Below are 18,824 nucleotides of genomic sequence, written 5' to 3'. Positions count from 1 at the left end.
GGCAGCGATTGGCTTAGCTCCCCATCAGCTGGCGCTCGAACGGACCAATGGGGAGCGAGCGTCGCGGGGGCTGTCGGGAAGGGAGGCCGGGCTATATAAGGCCTCGGCGGGGCGGGGCCGCTCGCTGGCCGACCGTCTCCGGCGTGTGACCTGCGCTGCCGAAGCGGCTCGTCGAGCGAGGCACGATGGCGGAGGGGGATAACCGCAGCACCAACCTGCTGGTGAGTCCCGGCGCCGTGTGTCGAGGGGTTCGGGGCGCTGGCTTCTCGACTCCCTGCCCGCTCGCTTCGGGCCGTCTCTGGCCCGGCGACCGGTGACTTGCCAGGTGGGCTTCGGTGCAGGCGCGCGCTGCGTCCTTGTTCCTTCGAGCTGGGCCTGGCGAGCGGGGAGGAAGCGGGAGACGGGGCTTTGGGGGGCTGGACGGAACCTGGAAGTCAGGCCCAGCCCGAGTCGCACCCAGCATTTCTACTTTCTTTGCTGGTCACTAGGGGCCCCCTGCGTGCCCCCCTCCAGGAACTCATTCGCTCCCTGCAAGCGCTGGCATTGGGGGACCCCTCGGGGGGGCTCCTGGCTTGGGTCGGGAATTTGGAAACGGGGCGTCTCGAGGCTCGGAGTGGGGGCGGGGCTGGACCGGGGACGACGGAGAAGCTGCCGAGGGCTCCTGCAGACACACGCTTTGGGTGGGGTGTGTGGGATGCAGATACAAATTGGGGCGCCACCCCGCGTTTGCTCCCCTCCGTCGGGAGCCCCGGAACCTGGCCTGAGATGGAGATTTCGGCCATTTGCACACACTGCTTGTTTTTCTCTTGATGCAGGGCCCCGCACCCCTACGCACAGAACGCACACCCCTCTGTTGGGAGACGAGCAGACATGCGCAGGCACACACACACCACTCTAAGCCAACACAGACACACAACACACACTCCTCTATTAGAAGTCATACTTGCCTCTGTTGAAAACACAGGCACGCGCGCACACACACATCCTCGAATAAAATCTCATACGCACACATCGTCTGTTGAAATCTCATCCACTCACACAAAATCTCCCTGTTGAAACACACCTGAAATGTCTACGCACAACTCTGCCTGTTGAACCATACGTACACGAAATTTCAAACGCATTCCCTACTGAAAATAACCCACACGAAATCTCACATATTCACTTTCATACTTTACCTATTGAAAATGACAACTCCGTGGCCTAGACTTGAAATATCCTTGACCTTTGTACTTGTTTTCAATATTTTCTGCATTCAGAACCGTTCATCTCGGTATCTGGAATATCTCAGTGTCCTCTTCTGTAATGTAGGATGGTGACCACGCCTCAGCTTCCTTTGGGTCAATTATCTTACTAACTTTTTATTTATTTTTTGGTTTTGGGGCCACACTTTGCAGCATTCAGGGGTTACTCCTGCCTCTACCCTCAGAAGTTACTCCAGGCACGGGGGACCATATGGGATGCCAAGGATCGAACCTGGGTAGGCTGTGTGCAAAGCAAACACCCTATCCTCTGTGTTATCGCTCCAGCCCCTAACGTTTTATTTACTAGCAAAATATTTTATTGGAGCTAACATTTTTCTTTAGTAAGTGTACAAGCACATAGAATACTTAGCTGAGTTTCTGACTCACAGTTGATACCCTCTTACCTGTGTAAAACACAATATATAAAGAAGGTCAGAAATTCTTTTTTATTTGTTTATTTTGGGGCCATACCCAATTATGCTCAGGGGAGGGCTCAAGGGATTATATGGGACTGGACCTGAATCTGTGTACAAGGTAAAAGCCCCACCTGCTGGACTCATCACTCCAGGCTCCCAGGGTAAAATTTGAGGTGCATAAGTGATCACTCTTATTGAAGGCATTTGGTTTTGGTAAAAATGCACTGACCTCTGACCTTTGCATATTTCACCCCGATGACATTATCATTGGGGTGATGGGTTGTGGGATTGATCTGATTCTACTTCGCTCAGTATATGTCATGCTACTCATTGGTTGGAAAAATCTTTGATTTAGCACCTTGGATTGGTGTTGAGACTATTTGGTCCCCCCCTCCTGGTGTGTAATTTCCCTCAGATTGGGAGGAAGTCACTCTTGCATTTTTGGACCTCTGTGGAGCTGACTGCTTCTTGGGACCAAAGGGCAAGCATGGGGAACTCCTGAAAATGTGTCTTTCCCTCCATGCATGTGCATGTGAATTATTCTCCAGACTGCTCTTTGCTTCCAGACCTGCTGGAAGTCTCTCCCATGTTCTGGTGTTTGATCCTGAGGACATTTTGGGTTTTCTGTTTCAATTTTATTTTTTTCCCCTCTGCCGAAATTAGCTTCTGGATGTTTTGGGACACATTTGTTCATCTTTTATTTTAGCAGATGGTCAGCTTTTCAGAGAAATCTAAAACCTGGGCCCAAGGGCCCAGATAAGTGTTTAGAAGCCATGTATTGAGATTTTTGATAGATAGAACTTAAAATTCCCCAAGTAATTCGAGGAAAGTAGTTTTCCTTACATTGCAAATGAAGCAAATATCTTTATTATTCCATTACTGGGAGCTATTTTAGAAATTGAATGCTGTCAGGAGGCTTTCCCTAGGGAAGGAGCTTTTAGATCAATAAGATGAGGTAACAGCATATAAGTCTATCCATCTGCTTAAAGTGACATAATTTAGTCCACTCTGGATGCTGCCACTGAAGAGAGCATGACTCTGGGAAAGCCAGTGAACTAGTTGGGCTCCATTTCTTTTCCATCTTTTTTTGTCACACCTAACATCTTATCGGTGATACTTGGGTTTTTGTTGTTGTTGTTGTTGTTGTTTTTTAACAGGCTCTGCATTTAGGAATTACTTCTGTGCTCAGAGGACCATTTGGGTGGGCAGGGATTGAACCCAGGTTGGCCTTGTACAAGTCAAAGACCCTCCCTGCTATTGCTCTGGCTCCCTGGCTTAGATTCCTTTCATTGCTAAATGGGCCCTTACTTGTTTGGGAGACGCATCCAGTAGAACTCATGGGCTACTTACTCCTGGGTCTGCTCAGGGATCATATTTATGCATTGCCAAGGATCAATCCAAGGTCAGTCACATGTAAGGCAAGTGCCTTAATCCTTGTTGATCTCTGTGGCCCCAAATGCATCATTCTTATCCTTTCTTTGGAGAGAAATTTCCCTAGGGGTTATGTTCTATCACATATATGAAGAGTATCCCCAAAGCTTGGAATATAGCTCTCTGGACTAGAGCACATGTTTTGCATGCAAGGGCCCCCAGGTCCTCACCACCACATGATCCTTGGAGCTTTGATCCTGAGAGTAGTAGCTACTGAATGTTGCTGCTTGTGGCCTTCAGCAAAAACAATAAATAAGGACTAGCCCAGTGTACAGATCTGGAATTAAGTAATCTGGATTCAATGATCTCCTTTTCTTGCTTTGGTTTCTGTCCTCTATCAGCTTTCACACATGTATTTTGGGAACCAGCTTATTTGGTTGGGATGTGTTTAGGAACTGTTTGACATACTGGAAACCTTAATAATTTAAAAGGACTGAAGGCTTTGGGAGCTCCTGGGAACAATCCATAGGTAGGATCACTTGAACTGTTTGATCCTCCACAGGCTGCCGAAACTGCGAGTCTGGAAGAGCAGCTGCAAGGCTGGGGCGAAGTCATGTTGATGGCTGACAAGGTCCTCCGCTGGGAGAAAGCCTGGTTCCCGCCCGCTGTCCTGGCTGGGATATCTCTGGTGTTCCTGTAAGTGAGCTATTGGGTTTCGGACCCCACTGCACATTTGAGAGGGCTCGTGATACAAGACAGGTAACCTGTCTGGATGTCTTTTGGAGAGCTTTTCTGAGAGTGGCTCAGCCAGTTTTCAGAATTTGTGAGTCTGCTATAAGCTTAGGCATGTGATTCAGTGGAATGAATAAGAGGCCGGAACTTCTCAGCCCTTTATTCTGAACTAGTTTCGAGGAGGGGCGAGAAATATGGCTCACTGATAGTTATTGGTCATGTGCATATGTGGGGCCCTGGGCTCTCAACTCACACAGATACACACACATACATCTTGCACCTCAGCCATTGCAGATAGGATGTAATAAATACACACAAAGAGTTACCATCTTCAGCCAGGCGCAATAACGACTAACCTGTTCCTCCCCTCCACAGGACTATCTACTATCTTGATCCATCTGTCCTGTCCGGAGTTTCCTGTTTTGTCATGTTCCTGTGCTTGGCAGATTACCTGGTTCCCATTCTCGCACCTAGAATTTTTGGCTCCAACAAGTGGTATGTGATGTGATGTGGTTTGGCAACCAGATTTCTGAGGGTCTAGGATTGGCCTACCAGGAGGAGTAGACAACAGAGGGTTCAAAGTAGTGCCGATTACTCTGGGCCAGACTGAGGAACTGAATCCGGTATGCACCGCTTCCCTTGGTGCTATTTTTCCAGCTTTTATAAGATACAGGCTTCTTTTTGTTTAAAGTGTGGGGTAATTTGGGGCCGGAGAGATAGTGCAGCAGTAGGGCAGCTGCCTTGCAAATGCAACTGACCCAGGACGGACCTTGGTTGGATCCGGTGTTCCACATAGTCCCCCAAGAGAGGAACGATTTCTGAGTGTCAATGGGTGTGGCCCAAAGCAAAATAAAAAAAGGCAAAAAAAAAAAAAAAGTGTGGGGTAATTAAAGATGCTTCTTCCCTTGAAGGAGTGATTAATGGGTCTGTGAGTGGATTCAGGGGTCTGGAACGATTGGAAAGGGTGGTAGGAGCGAGTGTAGTGATACTCTCATGTGCCAGCAGTGGAGCGTTGCATGATTTCTTTTTCCTCTACAAAGGTGGTAAATCAAATCAATTCGGAAACCTCTAGAAGCCTCTTGAGAAATGATCCTTTGATTTGTTTCTGGGTGTTCTTCTTGTTTAACAGTTGAGGACTGAAAGGAGATCTCAACAGGTGTTTTGCATGTAGGAGGCCTGGGTTCAAGTCCCTGGCATAAGATTATGTTGATCCCAAAACATAGTTCCTCAACACAGAGCCTTACTTGGTGCAACCCCCAAAACCACGCAACGTAACACTTGAATGAACGGAAGCACCCTCTTTCCTTGCTTTCATTTGCTCTCTGATCTACTGATCTGCTTTTTCAGAGCCCCAAGAAGAGTGTTTGTAGAAAGAAATGTGGGCAGTTCTGGAGCAGTCAGTATAGGGCTTTTATCAGCAGCCAGTTGGTTGTGTTCTGGGAGGAAGGAAGGTCACTGAGGCAGAACGGCGATCTGGCCTTGCCCTTGACCACATAGAAAAAGGCCTTGTTTGCAAGTGGCAGGCCAGGCGCTTTGCAGAAACTCTTCTTGCTGTAGTAGTTTGATGAGAATAAGGATTGGGACTCAAGGCGAAATACTAACACCTCCTTGATGACCACAAGTGCTCCTAGCTGCAGCCGGGATACCTGGGCAGGACACCAGTACCGAATAAGCACATGTAGACTGAATCCCTAGGAAGCCTAGCTCAGGCTTTTCTTCTTGGAGGCTCCTTTGTATTTTTGCTATTTTGTTTCTGTATGAAATTAGTTTCCTCTTGGTTTGAGTTAGTAGATTTAGTTTAGGTTTGAGCTATTGTTGTCTTGGAATCAAATGTCAGAGGCCCCTTAGTGGGTTTCATGTTGTAAGTGCCAGAAGTGACCTGAGAATGTTCAAATCTGGTGGAAATGTCAGAATTTATCAAGATCTGAAAAATAGGAATAGAGGGATTACTTATATTGAGAATTTTTTTTGCCCCTTCCATGAGGCAGATGTTTGGGGACACATCCAGCAGTGCTAATGTGCTGCTTGCTCCCAGAGGCACCCTGAGTTGAAATGCATGCAGAGTAAGCTCTTTAGCCCCTGATCTGCCTTGGAGAATTTATACTGCTTCTTGCTTGGCCCATGGTGGCCAGAGTCTTGTTACTATACTAAATGAAATTTGACTTTAGAACCTCGTCCTTCCTTTGCACAGTGAGAATGTGTCTGTATACCATGCACATACCTCTGGGTAAAGCTTATTCTTGTGTTGTTAGAAGGAGTGTTTCATTGACATCAGATGCTACTTTTTGTTGGTTTATTTTCATTTTGAGGCCATATCTGGTGGTGCTCAGAGTGGCTGGCTCATGGGAATAACTGTGGCGACAGGGATGAAACTTAGTTGTATGCAAGACAAATGCCTTCTCTGCTGTTGTAGTGTGCTCTGGCCCCGAGAGCCTGTTTTGCTAATCATAGTTTTCCACTAATATCTCCTCTTCTTTAGAGATAGTAATAGTATTGTCACTTTAAGACGGTGGGAGATGTATCTTCACGCTGGTGTTGTGTCCAGAGCCATGGAGAAACTTTTTTTTTTTTTTTTCCAGGACCACTGAACAGCAGCAGAGATTCCATGAGATCTGCAGTAATCTGGTGAAAACTCGGCGCAGAACCATGGGCTGGTGGAAGCGCCTCTTTACACTGAAGGAAGAAAAGCCGAAAATGGTACTTTTTTGCCTTTGACTTGATTAAAAGTAAAGCAAGGGGCCAGAGAGCACAGCGGTAGGGTGTTTGCTTTGCTTGTGGATAACCTGAGGCAGACCCGGGTTTGATTCCTGGCATCCCACATGGTTCCTAGAACCTGCCAGGAGCGATTTCTGAACACAAAGCCCCGAGTAACCCCTAAGCACCACTGGGTTTGGCGCCCCCCCCCCCCCAAACAAAAAGAGTAAAGAAAAAGTTTCAAGATTGAAGAAACTTTGAATCATCATACTTTAATTTTTTTAAATATGTATGATATATATAATTTGATATTTCTAATTTTTCTGTTGGTGATTTCCAATTGAGTACATTCATTAATGTTGGTATTAACCAAATTTATGACAAAGTGATTTTTGTTTTGTTTTGGGGCACACCCAGGGTTCTCAGGGTTTATTCCTGGCTCTGCTCTCTGGGTCACTCCTGGCAGTGGTTGGGGGAAGTATCGGTTGCTGGGGGTTGAACCCTGGTGGGCTTCATGTATAACAAGTACCCTCCCTGTTTTATTATCACTCTCCCTCTCCCCAAAGTAACTGTTTTGCTTATAATATTTTATTCTAGTAGAATTAAAATTTTGGGGCCCAGAGAGGTAGCACAGCGGCGTTTGCCTTGCAAACAGCCGATCCAGGACCTAAGGTGGTTGGTTCGAATCCCGGTGTCCCATATGGTCCCCTGTGCCTGCCAGGAGCTATTTCTGAGCAGACAGCCAGGAGTAACCCCTGAGCAATGCCGGGTGTGGCCCAAAAACCAAAAAAAAAAAAAAAAAAAAGAATTAAAATTTTCTGATTCATTGTTACTGCAATGAATGTAAAAGATACAAACTACTCATTCTCCTTTCACTTTCATATGTGACGCCATTATAAAAATAATGTAATTGATATTCTAATCTAGTTCTAGGTTGGAACTCTAGAATGTACCTGAACTTTGTAGAGTAGATCTAATGGAGTTTCATGTCATGTATTGAAACTTGTAGAAGGAATGTGGAAGTCAGGACTGAATTATTTTGTTTCTTCACATTTCCATGTCTTGAACACTTCTTGTTTCTTCCTTGTTAGTACTTCATGACCATGATCGTCTCCCTTGCTGCAGTGGCTTGGGTGGGACAGCAGGTGCACAACCTTTTGCTCACCTACTTGATCGGTAAGTCACAAGCATACCCTGGCCTGTGGGGTCCCCCAGAACTGCAAACGGTGGCAGATGTGCTGACTCACGTAGGGCGCTGGCCAAGAAGACAGCTGGTCCTGCAGGAATCGAAGACAAAGAACATGGGTAGGAAGTATTGGATGACCTTAAGCTGTATCACAGTCTTTGGGGTCTCAGCCAGGTCATTTCCTAGCTGTGTGATGGATAAGATCCTAAGTTTCAGGGCCTAAATACCAGTGGAAGCTACTTCCATAGAAAGGATTTTCCTCCCTCCTTCTTCCTTCCAGGAAGCTGCCTTCTCTCAAATGTCAACAGCCTGTACTAAGAAGCAGATGTGGCCTCCTTAACTCTTGTTTGTTTGTTTGCAGTGACCTTCTTCCTGCTGCTTCCTGGACTGAACCAGCATGGGATTATTTCCAAATACATTGGCATGGCCAAGCGGGAGATAAACAAGTTGCTCAAGCAAAAAGTGAAGAAAAATGAATAATCAGTCAGCTCTGTTCAGCGAGAGATCACGTGGCATATACGTTGTCCTGGGGAAGTTTCTGTTATGCCAGCGGAGCACTAATGTGTTCCCACCTCCTCCTTTTCTCCCTCCTACCCTTAGTTCAGTGAAGTCGAACCTAGAGTCCGGCTATGTGCTGTGTCTTCCTGTCTAGTCTAGCTAGTCTCACACCCACAACTTATCTGATGTTGGCCTTGTTTTGAGGTTTCTAGCTTTGAGTTCAGTTTCTTTGAGCACAGTAAAGCAGTGAGAGACTTTGCAGAATCTTTTGCGCGCATCTTGGTCTTAGTTAGTGTGGTCCATGGCTTCAGGAGTATGTTCTGCCATCAGCTGCCCTTCTTATGTGAGAACCTAAGAACCCAGAACCCAGAAATCAAGCTGACACCTTCCAGTGAAGAGTTCAAGTGAGACTCATTCCTCCTTTGTCTCCCCTTGGGGGAGGAGTTTCACTGCATACTGAGAAAGACCGTCATGCCCTTGTCCCCCCTGGGTTCCTCCTATGGGACGGATGTACAGGAGGGTAGGAAATGTGAGTGCTTCCTCCCAGGCACAGCCCCCCTTGTCCTCTTGCACTTAGATTTCAAGTTAGGCCTTTCGGGCTTTTGATCAGCAGCTCTTGGAGTTTCAGCTGACTGAAACAGAAGCTTGTCTCACTTAGAATTGTGTCCAGGACCTTTACTCTTATCTAATACCAGCCATTAAAGAACAACAGTCTGTATTCACATGTTTGTCAAGATTCATGTCAGTGGGACCACCTTACTGATGTTCCCTCCTTCTGGTAGTTGTTCCAGGGAATCTTCTAGAGCCTTCTTGACTAGAATTGCTGGCTGCAGCAAGCCCTCCATAGAGCGGCTGTGACTTTTCTCTCAACTGCAGAACCTAACTAAGGACTGTTGGCAGAGCAGAATGGGCCAGCATTCATTGGTCTCAGGTCCACAGAGATGTGGGAATCCTTGGAAAGCTCCAAAGTCTTCCTGCTATGCCTGTAGAGTAGGTGAAAACTGTAGGAATGATCCTCAGAGCTAACAATGTGATTTATTTGGGAACAATTCTTAAGGCTCTGTTGAACTAGCTGTAATATAGTTTTGTGAATTTATTGCACTGATGATGTAAAATCAGAACTTCTCCCTGAACACGTGATGTTTTCTCTTCCCTGGATATTTCTATAAACAGGCATCCATGGAGCGTAGGTTTCTTTTGTTTTTCTTTGTTTCCTGTGAAAACTACCAACTACCTTATATGTATGTGTTTCTCACCATTGTAAATAAGCCTGTCTTCCTACTGGATTCTTTTTTGTGTATACTTGTTTGACCAATTAACTACTTTTTCAGTTTGATTGCTGTGTTACTTCTTCTACTTTGTTTTATTGTAAAAGGGGAAAAATTAAAAAAGCTGGAATCCCTCCTATGTCTCATTCTTTCAAGTGTAGCAAATACAGTGTCAACATGATTGGGTTTGGGTCCTAATTTTGTGAACTGAGAGCAAAGTGAGTGCTTAGGGGCCAGAGAATAGGACAGTGGGAAAAGTGCATGCCTGTCCACACACACAGAAGGATCTATAGGCCCCTAAAATGTTCTAGCTGTAGTTTGTTTTCCTTAAACACCCAGAAGGGACTAAAGGCCCCTAGGATGTTCCAATTCGAGTGTTTTCCTTAAGGTTCATGGAGGGTTTGAGAATTGGACTGGTGGGTTGAGACATTAGCTGTACTGATGCAGATGGATTCAGTACTTGCCCTTTGAAATGGTTTGTTTCATGTGTCCTTAAAGTAGCAACTTAAAGTAACATTTCATTCCCATTTTACAGATGGGTAAACATTTGTCCATTTATAGAGGAGGAAGAGAGTGAGGAGAGAAAGAATGGGGGCCGGAGAGATAGCATGGAGGTAGTGCATTTGCCTTGCATGCAGAAGGACGGTGGTTTTGAATCCCGGCCAGGAGCGATTTCTGAGCGCAGAGCCAGGAGGAACCCCTGAGTGCTGCCGGGTGTAATCCAAAAACAAAAAAGAGGGAATGTGTGCAAGGCAAGGAGTTACTTGCAAATCAATACGAAGGCTGGGACCATCTTAAGGGCTTAAGTGGCACTGGCCAGATTCTACAGAGGACAATGGGAGCTATGTCTACTTAGAACCTGAAAGATCCTTTGGCCTTCTGGGAAGGAGCACAGAGGGGAGAGAGGGTGGAAACATATTCAGTATCAATAGAACAGCCTTCACGCTCTTTCTCAGAGTATCCCTCCTCTTTCTCTCCTAGCAGAGGTACAGCTTGTTCTTGCTGTTACAACAGCAACTGGAAAGGGTCATATTTTACCGGACTCTTAAGATTACCTTTCACGGGCCGTAGAGATAGCACAGCGGCATTTGCCTTGCAAGCAGCCTATCCAGGACCAAAGGTGGTTGGTTCCAATCCCGGTGTCCCATATGGTCCCCCGTGCCTGCCAGGAGCTATTTCTGAGCAGACAGCCAGGAGTAACCCCTGAGCGCTGCTGGGTGTGGCCCAAAAACCAAAAAAAAAAAAAAAAAAGATTACCTTTCACAGGAAGATATTTATTTAAAGATTTCCCCCCTCTTTTTTTATTTTTTTCTTTTTGCCACACCTAGCAATGCTCAGGACACCCAGATTCAGAATCCTGAGTGTTTATTTCAGAACATAAGTGATTTTCCTCAGAACTCCAAGAACATATCTAGAGTACCAGTAAGCAGATTTTTACATTTTGGGAAGAGTAAAATCAACCACCTATATAAGTAAATTTGGAGGGGGGTGCTGGAGTAGCTGTACAGTGGTAGGTTTTTTGTCTTGCATGCAGATGACCCAGGACAGACCCGGGTTTGATTCCTGGCATCCCATAATGGTCCTCCATGCCAGGAGCGATTTTTGAGCACAGATCTAGGATTAATCCGAGTGCCACTAGGTGTGGCCCAAAACCAAAAATTTTTTTGAACTGCTTTGAACACATGCCTCTCGGGCCGGAGTGGTGGCACAAGCGGTAGGGCATTTGCCTTGCAAGCGCAAACCTTGGAAGGACTGTGGTTCAATTCCCTGGGGTCCCATATGGTCCCCCAAGCCAGGAGCAATTTCTGAGCGCATAGCCAGGAGTAACCCCTGAGCGTCACCGGTGTGGCCCCCAAACCAAAAAACATCCAAAACATACACACATGCCTCAAACAACAAAATAAAATTTACATAGGGTGGATTCATATATGATATACATTAATATATGTAAAGATATATATTTTTTTCTAATGCACTCAGAGGCAGGAAAACTCCATTGCTGGGCTTCCAGAAAGATCGTATTATAGACGTAATTAGCATTTTTTCTAAATGAGGATGTTACTGTGATAAAATATTAGTTAATAGCTGAGGGCTGGATAGACATAGGTTGAGGCACTTGCCTTACACACTGTCCCAATTTTTTAAAAATTTATTTTGATTGATCGGTCCTTGGGCCACACCTAGCGGTGCTCAGGGGTTATTCCTGGGCCTGCACTCAGAAATCACCCCTGACAGGCTGGGGGCCCATATGGGAGTGCCGACCAGCAAGGCAAAGGCCCTACCGCTGTGCCATCTCCTGCCCCTCTGTCCCAATTTTGATCTCAGAAGCCTTGTCAGTTTTTTTAGTTTTTCTATTTTGGGGGTCTCATCCGGCAGAGCTGAGGGGTCCTACCAGAGTTGCTGCAGGGTGGCAAGAAGAGGGTACAGCCACGTGTTGCTGGGAGAGAAAAGGGGCATACAGTATGCAAAGCAACTACTGTACCTGTTTTGCAATCTCTTTGATCCCCAGTTTCTCACCAGGAGGGATCTGAACCCCATCATTAGGAGGGAGCTGAACCCCAGTTTCATTTTTTTTGTTTGTTTTTGATTTTTGGGTCACACACCCGGCAGCTCTCAGGGGTTACTCCTGGCTCAGCTCAGAAATCGCTCCTGGCAGGCTCGGGGGACCATATGGGATGCCGGGATTCGAACCACTGTTCTTCTGCATGTAAGACAAACGCCTTACCTCCATGCTATCTCTCCAGCCCCATCCCACACTTCATTTAAATCCCAGGCACCTTTGCTGGGGAGTTCGACTCCATCGGCTCTCCACTGCCTACCCCTGCAGAGGCTCCGCCTCCACCCCGCCTCCACTTGCGCTCCCTCCAGTCGGCGGCCTTAAAGAGTCTCGCGAGAGGCTCCCACTTCCCATTACTCCGTGCGCCGGGTGTTGCGGCCCTCTTTCCGCCATCTTTCCGTGCCGGTGAGTACCTCTGCGGCCCTCCTGCATCATCCGCTAGTTATCGGAGCCATCCTACGCGCTGAGGCTCGACTTTGCTTCTTGGCGACGGGTTCGAGCTCCTTCAGTGCCGGGGGTCCGGGCCTTTTGGGGATCTGAGCCGGCACCGGAGCGAGTCGTCCCGGTTTCCCGCCCCATGTTCAGCACGGTGGAGAGTTTGGCCTAAGGGGCGCGGGCGGTGGCCGTGCAGGGCCTCGGACGCCACTTGACTTGTCTCCCACTCACCCAGCTCCCCACGCCCCGCATCCTGCCAGGGGCGGCGACTCGCTGGTCTAAGGCCCGTCTCTGCTCGCTCTCCCACTTGCCGCGAGCACAGGCCGAGGGCTCCCCTGCTTTTGGCACTTGGTGCATGCATGCTTTGGGGTGTGCCCTGAATTCTCCGTGCGTGGCCCTAGTGCACAGGTGGGAAATGTATTTGCTGGTGAGCAAATGTGTTTGCTGGGAAAGTGGACGGTGAGTTTCACTTGCAGCCTGGGGAGACAGAAGTTGGGAGTTGATTGGCCCAAAGGGACCTTGTGACTGGGATCCCCAAGGCCCCTGCGACTCCCCGACCTGGTGCTCGGGGTTAGACAGGTGAGAGTTACTAGGCTGCCTGGCACCAGCTTGCTTTGGAGAGAGCCATGCGATGGGGACAGTGCGAATGAAGCATGTCTTCATGTCCACCCCATTCCTCTGCAGCCACCATGGTGCGCATGAACGTGCTGGCCGATGCCCTCAAGAGCATCAACAATGCCGAGAAGCGAGGCAAGCGCCAGGTGCTCATCAGGCCGTGCTCCAAGGTCATCGTGAGGTTCCTGACGGTGATGATGAAGCACGGTGAGTGGAAGAAGGGGCGCATAACAGGGCTCGGGATTGGAGGCTGAGTCGTGGTGACCCGGGACACTTCATGGTTGTCCCAGCCCAGGAAGTTTGTGACTGCTGGCTGGCTCAGGGTTTTGAGGGATGAGAGTAATACTGGAGCTGGACACTATTGAATGGGCATCTGAGAGTTGGGGGGCTGGGGAAGCAAGAGAGCTACAGGGTTGTTGGTTTTGTTTTCTTGTTGGCCACATCTGGTATTCAGGTGTTACTTCTGGCTCTGCACTCAGGAATCACTCCTTGTAGTGTTAGGGAGACTGCATGGGATACCTGAGGATTGAATCAGTTCAGCTGTGTCCATGCTAAGGGCGTAGCCCGTGTACTGTCTCTGGCACCAGGAGTGTTAAAGTTTTGGGTCATAGGGTAACCTCAAATGGGAAACTCTGAATGGGTAAGTTGCAGAGTGGTTTGCTTGGCGTTGTTGGTGGTCTCCTAAATTTATACATGACTAGATGGCCACACTATCGGGTTTTTTGGGAGGGGGAGGGGGAGAGTCATAGCTGGTGGTTACTTCTGACTCTGCACTCAGGAATTAACTTCTAACAGTGCTCAGAAACCATTTGGGATGCAGCAAATCAAACCCAGATCAGCCCCATGCAAGGCCTTACCCACTGTACTCTTGTTCTAGCTCCTACTTTATCTTTTTTTTTTTTTTTGGCACATACTGAAATGATGCTGTCAGAATTTCACTCATAACTATCTGCCTGGGAAGGGTGATCCTGAGGTTGGCTGTGACCATGGATGTTTGGATCTCACTCAGCACAGTCCCTCTCTTCCAGGTTACATTGGTGAATTTGAAATCATCGACGATCACAGAGCTGGGAAAATTGTCGTGAACCTAACAGGCAGGCTGAACAAGGTAAGGATTGGAGATTTCCTACTCAGGGCCCAGAAAGTGACAAGCATAGGTTATTAGAACTGCCTGGTGGGTTTTGTATTTGAGGGTAGGGGGTGGGAGAAACCCTCCCCTCTCTCTGGCTGGTCCTCTTCCTCTTTGCTGATGGTGCTGTGTGTGGAACAAGGTATTTCTCCTTTGATGGGCACCAGCTGTCTGCAGTCTTCAGCTTGTCAGCGTGACCTGGTGGCTCTGACTTGGTGACTTGATGCTCTGATTTGAGGGCAGGTATCCCTGGGCTCTGGCCTTTGTTAGGTCTTTGCAGTGAACAGGTTTGGTGGTAGCTGTTCTCATGGGTGAAGTTGGTTCCTACCAACATTTCCAAAGTGTGTCCTTCAGCAAGAGGGTAGATGAAATCTGTAGGGTGTGAAAACTTAGAGGTTTAGTGCATTTTACAGGTATTTTTGGGTCTGATTCACTGCTTAGCCATTAGACCATCAGCCCCAAAGTAGTACTTAGGTCACTGGTGGGCCTTGCTCCTGGTTTTTCAGTGGTTCTAACATCTTAGAGTTGGTGTTAATATTGCAGCCCTCCTATCCTGGTCACTGGTGTGGCTTCAAAGCTCAAAACAAAACAAATTGCAAAGAACTTGTAAGCTGGGACGTGTGTTGAGCATTTTGCCCACTGGTGTCATGGTTGTGGCGAGAAGCCGGAGTTTTGAGTTGGGCAGTATATCATTAGAAATTTTTTTAAGGTTTTTGGGTCACACCCGGCAGCGCTTAGGGGCCCCTCCTGGCTCTACACTTAGTAATCGCTCCTGGCAGGCTTGGGGGACCATATGGGATGCCGGGATTTGAACCACCGTCCTGCATGCAAGGCAAATGCGCTACCTCCATGCCATCTTTCCGGCCCCCATTAGAAATTTTTGTGCCTGGCATTTTCTGTTTATGGACAATGGAGTTGGGCTTTCTTCCTCAGTGTAGCATTTGCCTGTTGGTCGAAGACTTGGTCTCATGGCTTTACTACCTCACCTGGCAACCGAAGGGGTGAGCTAGGAGTATGGGAGCATGGCTTCTCACTGCCAGAAGTGTTCTTGCTCCCGCGCACTAGCTCTCCCCTTCCCTGGTGTGGGTCCAAGGTGGTGCTGTGGGATGTGTTCCTGGGACAGTCTGCAGACATGGGGCCTGTTTCTGATGGATTCTGCCTTACAGTGTGGTGTGATCAGCCCCAGATTTGACGTGCAGCTCAAAGATCTAGAGAAGTGGCAGAACAATCTACTCCCGTCCCGTCAGTTCGGGTAAGTGGCTTCCGTGCTGGGCCTTTCACTGGAGTTTGGTGGGGCCTGTGTCCTTAATGTCCCTGCCTCTGCCCCACAGTGGAATTGGTGTGTGCCAGGCTTGCCACCTGTACAGGGCTGACAGATAGATGTCTCTGTTCATTTTGGGCAGTGCTTGCTGCATTGCCATGGGAAGTCCCACTGGCCAAGTCCATTTCAACCCTGGGTCTCAGAAGTGCAGGGCCCTGTGTCTGATTCCTGGCTCCCAGCCTAGAATAACCCCCTAGCAGGGCCTACTCTTCATTAACAGTAAGACAACAATTGTCTTGGCCACTGGAATCTAGAGGTAGCTTGACAGTGGCAAGTCCCACTGGGCAGGGCAGGTCAGCTAAGGGGCTTTTTGGGTTGCTTTACCTGATTCTTCTTAAAACATTTTTTTTTTGTCTTGTTTTGGGGCCATACCCAGCAGTACTGAGAATCATACCCAGTAGGGCTTGGGGGAATCAAGCTTCGGTCAGTTGTGCAAGATAGTGTCCTCCCCAGTCAGCCCTCATGTCAGCCCCTGATTTTGGTTAAAACTTGAGCCCTTGGGTTTGTTCTCCAAGCCTATTCTCCCTCGAAAATGTTTCTCTTGTCTTGCTTGCTCGTTTTTTATGTTTATGTTTCTTTGCTTATTTTCACTCTGGAGAAGCCCGTATTCTTTCTGGACCATAGACCTCCTCCCTTTCTCTTCCTCTCTTTCAATAAAAACTTTCTTGGAACAACACTTAAGCCCTTGACCACGTTGGTTGTCCTGGTTGAGTTCGCTCCTACTCATGGTGACTGTATCTTGGTGCAGCGTTACTGGAAAATGAATTCTGACAGAATTCTTTGAAAACTTGAGTTGGGAAGCCACGTGCCATTGGTGGTCAAGGCCATCTGGTGCAGTGGTGGGTTGTTTCCAGTTGGGCAGTGGTGGGAAATGGAACCAGGGCTCCTGCTTAAAAAGCCTGTGCTTGGGGCTGAAGGATAGCACAGTGGTAGCGAATTTGCCTTGTGCATGGCTGACCCAGGATGAACCTTGGTTCAATCCGGCATCCCATATGGTCCCCCTAGCCAGAAGCGATTTCAGCCAGGAGTAACCACTGAGCTCACCAGGTTGGACCAAAATAAAAACAAAAATCCAGTGATTTAGCCCTTTGGACAACTCTCATCCTGTTCTGGCGTTTTTATTTTGTGGGGTGGGAGGCTTGAGCCACAGTTGATGATGCTTGGGTTATTCCTGGCTCAGTGCACCCAAGTAACCCCTGGAGGTATTCAGGAATTCGAACCTGGGTTAGCAGGATGTAAGGCCTTGCCCTCCACCCTGCACTATTAGCCTTTCTTTTTTTTTGGGGGGGGGGGGTTTAGGATCACACCCGGCGGTGCTCAGGGGTTACTCCTGGCTGTCTGCTCAGAAATAGCTCCTGGCAGGCATGGGGGATCATATGGGACACCGGGATTTGAACCAACCACCTTTGGTCCTGGATCGGCTGCTTGCAAGGCAAACGCCGCTGAGCTATCTCTCCGGGCCCACTATTAGCCTAAGTGTGCCTCAGTTTTTGGTGCTCCCCTTGATTGTCCCTCACCTACGCGAGAACCAGTTCTGCTGTGTTCCCTAGTCACAGTGACTTGGTAACTTGTCTGTCATGATAGAAACAGTTTAGCTACATTTCTATTCTTCAAACTTGAAATTCAATCTTGTCCGCTGTATCTGTGGGCAGAGTGGGGTGGTGGTGGTGGGAGCAGGGTTGTTTACCCAATAAAGATCCAAGGTTGGGCATGCAGTCCCAGGAACTGAAGCCAGCCTGGGAAGTGACACTTTGAAATTGAAAGTGTTCCTGATATGACAATTGCTGACTGAGGGCAGAGTGGCCCAAATTGAGCAATGGCCTTCCATCTGCGTTCTGGCCCCAGTGTGGGCACCGCTGGCCTGTGGAAGCCTTTGAGGAAGCAGTGAGGGGCTGTAGTGTGTCTGGAGTAGTTTGGAAAAGATCTCTGAAATTCACTGTTTGTTTCTGTTTTAACTCCATAGTTTCATTGTACTGACAACCTCAGCTGGCATCATGGACCATGAAGAAGCGAGACGAAAACACACAGGAGGGAAAATCCTGGGATTCTTTTTCTAGGGATGTAATTCCTGAATCAATAAAAAGCCTCTATGGACTTGGATTCCCTGGTTGTTAGGCATTTGCCCACCATGTGCTGGGTGGTGGGAGTTATCTGGAGAATGATTGGCCGTTGTCACCTACTTGCGTCCGACACCAGTTTTGTGTGCTTGGATCTAGGTTGGGCCCAGGACTGGAGCTAGATCACATATGATGGAGTTAAGATTGGTTCTGGCTCTGCTCAGGAATCACTCCTAGCAGTGCTCAGTGGCCCATATAGGGTGCTGAGGGCCAAGCTCAGGTCAGACGTTTGCAATGCAAACCACTATCCACGGTACTGTTTCTGGCTCCTTTGAGTTTTGTGTCCTAGAGGGTGGGGGGCTTTCCTGCCTTAATCACAGCAGTGCTGGGGAAGAAACCACAGCCTGTGAGAACATTACGTCTCCAGGAACCTGGGAGTCATCACATGCCCTTTGGTTCTTGTTTTTTTTTTTTTTTTGGTCATCCCAGATGTGCTCAGGACTCATTACTGCTGGGGTTTTGGGGCTATATGCTATACTCTCCATCCCTTGAAGTGGCTTTAAAAAACTATAGAAATGGTATTACTGAAACATGGTCTCCCTGTGCTTTCAGGCTTTTTCAGGGTTAATGGGTTACTGGGAAGCACCAGCAGCCATGAGAGGCCTTGTATAAGTGACCAGCCTAGTTACACATGTGTGTCCCAATCCCGTTGGGTACAAAATGTTAACTCTGACCACAATTGATAAGGTAAATAAAGGGGCACTCAGATTTTGAATGAATTGACATTTTATATTGGACCCCAAGTCGTGTGAGTGACACCCAGTTCTTTGGGTTTATTCCTGATTGCTCAGTGGTCACTACTGTTGTATGTGGGATTGCCAAGGGTCAAACCCAGGTTTACTGCATGCCAGGTAAGTACCCTGCCTTGATAACTTGGTTGCTGTTCATGTAGGATGGGACAGACTAGTCTGGAATCTGTCTGACTATAGATACCACGGTGGGCATTATGATGTGCTCAGAGCTGACTCCTGGCTCTGTACACTTGGCAGGCTTGGGACCAGGAGAAAGAAGAGAATAATTAATAGCTCCCCAATTAAATTAATTGTGGGGGGTAGGGCAAGATTAGTTAATCTAGGATGCTGGGGATTGAACCCCTGTGGCTTTTTCAAAGAAAATGCCCTACTTGCTGTGATATTTCACTGGTCCCTGCCTCTTTTTTTTTTTTTTTTTTTTTTTTTTGGTTTTGGCGATGCTTGTAGCGAGGCACATGGGGTACGATATGGAATGCTGGGAATCGAACT

The 18,824-nt window shown here is 47.9% G+C and overlaps 2 protein-coding genes across 3 annotated transcripts; both read left to right on the top strand.

The window, feature by feature from the left end:
- The first annotated feature begins 69 nt into the window (after positions 1-69).
- ARL6IP1 (ADP ribosylation factor like GTPase 6 interacting protein 1) lies at positions 70-8,368 on the top strand. The gene is made up of 6 exons (XM_049789225.1): positions 70-221; positions 3,594-3,727; positions 4,139-4,258; positions 6,343-6,460; positions 7,549-7,633; positions 8,005-8,368. The coding sequence occupies exons 1-6, from the start codon at positions 186-188 to the stop codon at positions 8,121-8,123; spliced, it is 612 nt and encodes a 203-aa protein (XP_049645182.1). The 5' UTR covers positions 70-185; the 3' UTR covers positions 8,124-8,368.
- A 3,968-nt stretch (positions 8,369-12,336) lies between these two features.
- On the top strand, positions 12,337-17,566 carry RPS15A (ribosomal protein S15a). Of its 2 annotated transcripts, none has more exons than XM_049789244.1 (5): positions 12,337-12,371; positions 13,086-13,223; positions 14,045-14,124; positions 15,312-15,397; positions 17,430-17,566. In XM_049789244.1, the coding sequence occupies exons 2-5, from the start codon at positions 13,091-13,093 to the stop codon at positions 17,521-17,523; spliced, it is 393 nt and encodes a 130-aa protein (XP_049645201.1). In that variant the 5' UTR covers positions 12,337-12,371; positions 13,086-13,090; the 3' UTR covers positions 17,524-17,566. The 2 variants fall into 2 exon arrangements, with proteins under 2 accessions (XP_049645201.1, XP_049645202.1); XM_049789245.1 differs by lacking the exon at positions 12,337-12,371 and adding an exon at positions 12,394-12,555.
- Positions 17,567-18,824: the final 1,258 nt, after the last annotated feature.

The sequence above is a fragment of the Suncus etruscus genome, chromosome 15 (genome assembly GCF_024139225.1).
Source record: "Suncus etruscus isolate mSunEtr1 chromosome 15, mSunEtr1.pri.cur, whole genome shotgun sequence".
NCBI classification, from domain to species: Eukaryota; Metazoa; Chordata; class Mammalia; order Eulipotyphla; family Soricidae; genus Suncus; species Suncus etruscus.
Note: the sequence above shows the minus strand (reverse complement) of the source record. Positions and strands in the feature narration are given on the sequence as shown.